The sequence below is a fragment of the Coregonus lavaretus genome (genome assembly GCF_964263955.1).
Source record: "Coregonus lavaretus genome assembly, chromosome: 21".
In the NCBI taxonomy this organism is placed as follows: Eukaryota; Metazoa; Chordata; class Actinopteri; order Salmoniformes; family Salmonidae; genus Coregonus; species Coregonus lavaretus.
Genome location: NC_140008.1, coordinates 38742183 through 38749897, shown reverse-complemented (window position 1 = coordinate 38749897; position 7715 = coordinate 38742183). Strand labels below are relative to the sequence as shown.

The 7715-nt window shown below is 43.6% G+C and overlaps 1 protein-coding gene across 2 annotated transcripts; it reads left to right on the top strand.

The window, feature by feature from the left end:
- Nucleotides 1-3939: 3939 nt before the first annotated feature.
- Nucleotides 3940-7256, top strand: LOC311148524 (liprin-beta-2-like). 2 transcript variants are annotated; one of them, XR_014614909.1, is made up of 4 exons: nt 3940-4260; nt 5718-5959; nt 6734-6841; nt 7116-7256. XR_014614909.1 is itself a non-coding variant. In XM_084185505.1 (3 exons), the coding sequence occupies exons 1-3, from the start codon at nt 4197-4199 to the stop codon at nt 6755-6757; spliced, it is 330 nt and encodes a 109-aa protein (XP_084041631.1). In that variant the 5' UTR covers nt 3940-4196; the 3' UTR covers nt 6758-6909. The 2 variants fall into 2 exon arrangements, 1 of the variants encoding a protein (XP_084041631.1); XM_084185505.1 differs by lacking the exon at nt 7116-7256 and having other exon boundaries at nt 6734-6909.
- The last annotated feature ends 459 nt before the right edge of the window (nt 7257-7715 follow it).

Sequence of the window (7715 nt, the reverse complement as noted above, 5' to 3'; positions counted from 1 at the left end):
TGCCTGCGGTAACCAAATGTACAGCCTCCCCAGAGCTGTATATTCCAGTGGCCTACATGCATGGATAATGAGCTGAGAGAAGTAGTTGCAGCACATCGTTTTAGGCTACAGCCAAGCTCTATCTTTAACCTGAGAAACATCTTAGTCCTACATGAGTGCACTCTCCACAACAAAGACCAGCCTGACATCAACATACAGTACAGAGACTGATCATATACTCCCGAGTGGCGCAGTGGTCTAAGGCACTGCATCGCAGTGCTAGCTGTGCCACTAGAGGTCCAGGCTCTGTCGCAGCCGGCCGCGACCGGGAGACCCATGGGCGGCGCACAATTGGTCCAGTATCGTCCAAGGTAGGGGAGGGTTTGGCCGGCAGCGATGTGGGTTCGTTTCCCACGGGGGGCCAGTATGAAAAAAACACAAAAAAACATGTATGCATTCACTAACTGTAAGTCGCTCTGGATAAGAGCGTCTGCTAAATGACTAAAATGTAAATGATGGCAGCTGGTTCTTTTGTGGCAGGGCTGAAATGCAGTGTAAATGTTTTTTGGGGATTAAGTTCATTTTCATGGCAAAGAGGGACTTTGCAATTAATTGCAATTCATCTGATCGCTCTTCATGACATTCTGGAGTATATGCAAATTGCCATCATCAAAACTGAGGCAGCAGACTTTGTGAAAATTAGTATTTGTGTCATTCTCAAAACTTTTGACCACGACTGTATGTACTGACATGTATGTGTAACTGATATATGCACACACACACGACATGTTCATGTTTCTAAATGTATGTCAATTGTATTTTGTCTGTAATGTCTTGTTCGTTATGTGTCGGACCCCAGTAAGACTAGCTGTCACCATTGATGTCAGCTAATGGGGATCCTAATAAATCAAATCAAATCAAGAGGGGATAGGCTGTGCTCAGTAAACTGACTACAGTGTGCAAGCCCACCTCCTGTCCTGACTGAGCAATTGATTTCTCCAGTCTCTGAAAACTGCATTAGCCAAAACACATTGGTCGAGAGAAGGTCAGTGCCATCATGATGATGGAACGACAAGTTCACTAAACCCAGCATTCAATCACACAGGCATATGCATGCACGTACACACACGCACAAACGCAGGCAGATAGGCAGGAATGCATGCACGCACATACACATATATTTGTGTATTGATTCTGATATTACAACACCTTGCACTATTCACTGAGATAACACCACTAGACCAGAGTCCCAAGGTACAGTATATGATTCCCCGTCCTACCTAGTTCTGCTTGGTTTAATGTTTGAAGTTAAAATGTTTATCCTGTAAATGTATAATTGACTTCATGCCGGCTGTGACCACAGTGGTGGAGGTCATAACACAGAGACATGGCTGCCTTTATTTGTTTAGCTACTGGCCCTCACTAAAAGGAATCCAATAAGCCATCAGGATGCACCCTGTGGCCATACAAGTGTTTAGGGGTCTGAAAGGAAGACTAGGTAGAGTGCGTAAACACACTGACAGACACACATAGAAGAAAACACACATCGTCCCTCTATAGAACACTTACTACCAACACACCCACCTGTACATTAACCCTCTGAAACACATACACACACCCTGCATTTATCTGGCCACCAGTGGCGGCTCCTGAAAAAATTCTCAGGGGGGGCAATTTTTCTGATGATTTAGGTGACCTACACACATTTTAAAAAAGATATGTCCAGCAACAACATGACGACAGGGGCAGCATATAAGTCAATGCCAGAAGCATTTATTGACTGATCTCAAAAGTGTTGGCTTACAAAAGCAAAATAAGTTATCACAGTAAAAATAATCAAGGGTGTTCTTTCACATTCCTCAACACTGCATAAACAATATGCATTTCCATAATCAAATGAAATATCAGCTGAAAATACAGCATCTTGGTATTTGTTCAGATTGCAGGATCAACAAGAGCTTTTACCACATTTTTTGCCTCATGGTTGAATTGGAAATATGTGCACCTGAGCATAATTCACAACAAGCAAGCAGGAGCTTTTGATAGAGGCTACTGAAAACATTGATGCAAGTTATTGGTAATAAGACATTTTTATAGACTTCCATATTCTGCCCTCTTGTATAGATTTGTGAAAATGAACAGTGATAGACATTTTGCCTGAAAACAGAATTTGAAAATAATTTCTAGAAAAGGTAAACACAGCTATCTGTATGGCTTTGTAAAAATGAACAACCATATTCTGGCCAGTTGTATAGATTTGTAAATATGAACAACCATATTCTGGCCAATTGTATAGATTTGTAAAAATGAACATGAACAGATTATTTTTTTTTTTTTACTTTTTTAAAAATGAAAAATAACTATTTTAAACAACATCAACTGTGAACTGATTTGGGCGTGTGTGTGTTAAAGAGACAGACAGGGAGGGACAAAGAGAGAGAGAGGCTACATTACTTGTACTGAAACTGTTCTCTTCTCTCTTTCAATGCAGCAAAGCGGTCAATGACTTTCTCATTGAAATCAGGCATGCTGAGGACTAGTTCCCTCTCCATGGAAAGCATGGCCAGTGCATTCAGACGTTCCTGGCCCATTGAATTTCGCAGGAATGTCTTAACTCGTGTCAAAGTTGAGAAACATCTCTCAGCTTCAGCTGTTGTCATGGGAGTAGTTATGAGGATGTTCAACAGAGTCACAGTCTCAGAGAACGTCTCCTGGAGGTTGTAGCTCATGAGAACCTGGTACAGTGCCAGTGCACCACAGTTTGACTTTCACGTCGTCGGCAAAAAGACCGTTCAGTCTCTCCAAAAGCACACTGGCGATTGAGACTGAGGTTGATTCCGAGATGGGAAGGAACTCAAAAAAGCGCTCCTGCACTTTGTGGTTGCTATCTATGTACCTCAGCACAAGCACCAGCTGTGTCTGTGTAGAAACGTCCGTGGTCTCGTCAGCTTGGATAGCTACGAAGTTCGCCGACTTCACCTCCTCCACAATATGTTCCCTCATGACCGCTAGCATACACTCCAGTAGCTCGTTTTGAATGGTCTTTGATGTGAACTTCTTTCAAAGAGACAATCGAGTTGCACTGAACGCTAGCCATGTTGATAGTAGTACGTGAATTGATTGACGCTGCTACCCGCTCTTTTCTTAGTTACGTTCATGGTTATGTTACGTATGACGAAAGCGCGTAAGTGCAAGCCCTCAGAAACCCATAGAGATTGTATTGAAAGCTCTGATATTTGAAAAAAAAAGATTTTACATGATAGTCTATGAGAGACCCCTGGGCGATTTTCAACCTGACTGAAATCGCCCCAAAAGGGGCGGGGCCATTTGAAGCACGACTTTAGCCTGATTGGACATTTAGTGGCAGATCAGACATCTAGATTAGAACACTGATAACTACTGTTGCCGTGATATAATTGATTAGAAAAAAAATCCCTTCCTTTTCCCGTTTGGCAGTGCGTCGCCCATATCGCCCTAATGAACACACCGCCCCTGCTCTGGAGAGCCCTGCGGTTGCGGACGGTGCAGTTGTTGTACCAGGCAGTGATAGGCAGTGTACAGTGCTATGGTGATTGCGTCATCTGTGGATCTGTTGGGGCGGTATGCAGATTGTAGTGGGTCTCAGGTGTCGGGTAAGGTGGAGGTGATATGGTCCTTAACTAGCCTTTCAAAGCACTTCATGATGACAGAAGTGAGTGCTACGGGGCGATAGTCATTTAGTTCAGTTACCTTCCGAACCTGTGAATGAAGTTAACGAGAACATCTTAAAGAAATAAAGGGAAGACAAATGGAGTACTTGAAGAAAAACACAAACACAAACAATGCCAAGGTTGCGCTCCCATCCCAAGTGGATAGGACTGCTGACAATGGCAAGAACTCCGCCCGCAAAATGAGAGGAACATTTAAAGCCAAAAGGAGGATATGTATATGGGAAAAAGGGCTGGGGCAGCTGTTGTTGTTTTGCTGTAAATAGATCTAAGAGGCAAAGAGAACTCCCTAAAGCTCCAGTCAACTGAATGCTGATTATAATCTGTCTGACATGATTGAAAACTGTCCCCATCTCTTACTCCCCTCCCTTCTGCTCCTCTCTGTCTCTCTCTCCGGCTCTACTATCACTCCCTCCATCCCTCTCCCTCTCTCTCGCTTTCTCTATTTCAATTTCTCCTATCGGTGCATGGTGATCCGGTGAGTAACAGTGTATGAAGTAGCCCGTTGCCATGGCGTCAGATGCCAGCCACATGCTGGAGGCAGCCTTGGAGCAAATGGATGACATTATCGCTGGTAAGCTTCTATTTTATTAAGACCTCCTCAAAGACAACCCGGCTTGCAATTACTGCTCTCTTTAGACTGGTATTTGGTAATGTCTTGAAGGTTTCATTGAGATTTAAATATATTAACTTAGAGTAGGAATGTTACATTTTGTTCAGTTCTTTCTAAGCATAATCCAAATAAATTGTGTACTTTGGATTTTAGTTGAAATGATGAAAGGAAAGTTCCTCTTAGGATCTTGAAGTTTGAGATACTGGGATTAAGCTTGTTCCAACTAGAGCAGATTTACTTGGGGAAACTCAGCAGGTTTTGAATAGATGGTCCTTGTCAGTAGGCTACTGTACATCAACCATTCTGCTAGTCTTTTACGCTGCCTCTCTTCTTCCCCCACCTGGTCTATTCCATGTATACTCTATCATTTATATTACATTTCCATTTTGGTCATTTAGCAGACACTCTTATCCAGAGCAATTTACAGTCAGTGCATTCAACTAAGGTCGATAAAACAACCACATATCAATGTCATAGAATGAAAAAAACGTTCCTCAATAAAGCAGCTATCAGCAAAATCAGTGCTAGCAAGAAAGACAAATACAACATCCTTGTCTGTAGTTGTCCACCACACTCTATAACTAGCTCTCTTTCCATATTGTTCAGCTCTCCATGTTTTCTTACAGGGGTGATACATTTCAGTCACCACTGTTTGTCATAACCATAGCAGGATATCAGATGACTCTGTTGGGGTTCCTCTAAGGGGCACAAGACAAACGGCTCTAATAATAGAGATAGCATAGTGCTAATGACCCCCAGTACACTGCAAGACAGAGAAAACCATGACATCACCCATAGAGATGGTCATACAGGCTAACATATTGCTAATAATGCTAACAATTCCTGTAATAGGCCTACAGCTAAGGTGACATGAGATCATGAATATATATCTGTGCAGACTAGTGCAATATTTAAAAGACCATCAGAGCACAGCACTTTGACACACTGCCTTTACTCAGAGAAGCAGTCAATACACCATGCAATGTCCCTACAATATCCCTATAGGGAACACTTGAGTTTTCAAAGCTGACAGCGTTCAGGCACTGTTGAAGCTAGCGTTGTAGTGGGAGGGTGCCCTCCAGTGGTTATGCTAGGTAGCAGTTGGATGTTTTCAATTATTTCACACATTATGTTGATGTATTCAGGTGACTCACATTGGAAATTCAAACTGGCATGATATATTCATCAGCACATAATACTTTCACTCAGCAATCCTAACCGCCTGTTTGTGGAGCAGTCACATACAATATAGTCAACAGCAAACAGTTTATAGTAATCTGATTTCAGAAAATCAAAACAAGTCAAAATGGATTGTTAGACTCTGGGATAGCTAGTTTTAAGGCTCTGATGGCTGTATCACCCCTATGATCTTTGCCCTAACCATAACTTGAATCTAAATTATTTCATTTTATTGGCAGGAGGGTTCTGCGAGGCCTTCTTGAAGTTTGGGGCCCAGGGTTACCACTCCCAGGGTTCGAACTCTGCCCCCACCTTTGCCCTCACCTCAGCCATTAACCCCAACATCAGGGTGCTGCAGCTGGTAGAGGATCTCAGGGTAGCCCTGGAGGGCCAGGTGGACCAGGAGGAGCATGAGTCCATGAGCAGACAGGTCCCCATGGACACAGCACACACCCTGTTAGATTGGCTGGAGAAGGGAGGGGTGAGTAGCTTCAACACAGCCTAAACTCACTTCACACACTAAACTGGCTAGTGTGGTGTATTTATTCAGGAAACCTTGTTACTGGGTTCTATTGAGCATATGAACCATCTTTCAGAAGGGGGGGGGGGGGGATTATGGGGTGGAATAGAGACAAAAATAACAAAGTGATAGTGTTTGTGTAGGAGACGGAGAGGGATAAAAAGAGAGAGACAGACAGAAAGCAAGAGAGAGAGAGAGAGAGAGAGAGAGAGAGAGAGAGAGAGAGAGACAGAGAATAAAAGAGAGAGAGAGAGAGAGAGAGAGAGAGGGGAGGAGAAGAAAGGGAGGGAGAGGAGCCAGCTGGCGTGGTCTGAGTCGTAGTGCTGCAGTCTGATATTAGAGACTAGCCACTTCTCAGCCTGCCTCTGTCTGGGCTCCAAACCACACAGCCAGGGTCCGACCTAGACACAGCACACCATAGGGTCCCCACTACAGTCTCTCTGCAGCAAGAGAGAGAGTAGGAGGGGAAGAGGAGGAAGAAGCAGATAGAAGGATTCAAGGGGATTAACAGTGATAAAGTATCTTTCTTTCAGAAGCTCTGTTAAGTTTCTGAGCTCTTCTCTCTCTCTCTCTCTCTCTCTCTCTCTCTCTCTCTCTCTCTCTCTCCCTCTCTTTCTCTTTCTTTCTCTCTTTCTCTCTCTCTCTCTCTCTCTCTCTCTCTCTCTCTCTCTCTCTCTCTCTCTCTCTCTCTCTCTCTCTCTCTCTCTCTCTCTCTCTCTCTCTCTCTCTCTCTAGGATAAGTTACAGTGTAGAGTTTGAGGAAGAAAATAGTCAAAGCTACAATGGGCCAACAGAATGGAGTATAACATAGATTTCTATAAGCATGTTGCCTGGCTGAAAAAGGTTAGAGACTTTTTGAGGTTTCACTTTCATGCTTTTCCCTGCTTATATATCTGTACTGCATCTGTATAGAGGAATCTGGTTATTGTTATTGTACACAGACAGGGAAATCCCTTGCATACTGGAGATGCACATGGAGAAAGACTTGTGTTGTGGAGTTGTTCATTGTAACACAGTTGATTGATAGTACAGACTCATCTGTTTTGACCGTAAACTGGAAAGTTCTGTGTCATAGTAGTCACCTGTTCTATTGTCTGTCATTTCTGCACCTTCACAGAACAAGGCCCTTCAATTAACAGTTGGTATGGGAAAAGCTTGGCAATTGTTGAAGAGCAACAGGTAGCATTCAATAAAACATGGTAACCACCTTTCTGGAAAACACTTTGAACTCTCATATTACATTTACATTTTAGTCAATTAACAGAAGTTCTTATCCAGAGCATACATTTCCATACCTTTTTTATTTTCTTGTTTGTACTGGTCCCCCATGGGAATCCAACCCTGGCATCTACCACCTGAGCCACACAGGACCCAACTCTCCCTGCGTTTCTTTACTGTGCAGGAATAATACTTATACCCGAAACTCTGCAGGCGATTGTGATTGGATGAGCTTCTACATAGCCTTCATACATGGCACGATAACAGGAAAACTTGATTTCCGTATAGTTCAATTAGCAATATGGCTAATCTGTCAATCCATCTGTTGAGGAACTTGTACTGAATTTTAATGAAGAATGTGTGAAGGGGAGCAGGAACGGGCTGGACCGGGCTGGCGACGCGCACCACTGGCTTGGTGCGGGGAGCAGGAACGGGCGGATCGGGCTGGCGACGCGCACCACAGGCTTGGTACGGGGAGCAGGAACGGAGCGGGCTGGCG

What these genes read in the sequence shown, in the direction of transcription:
- LOC311148524 (XM_084185505.1), top strand. Translation starts at nt 4,197, where the DNA reads ATGGCGTCAGATGCCAGCCACATGCTGGAGGCAGCCTTGGAGCAAATG. An exon ending in AATGGATGACATTATCGCTG is followed by an intron (nt 4,261 to 5,717) that starts GTAAGCTTCTAT and finishes TTTTATTGGCAG; the next exon opens with GAGGGTTCTGCGAGGCCTTC. An exon ending in ATTGGCTGGAGAAGGGAGGG is followed by an intron (nt 5,960 to 6,733) that starts GTGAGTAGCTTC and finishes CTCTCTCTCTAG; the next exon opens with GATAAGTTACAGTGTAGAGT.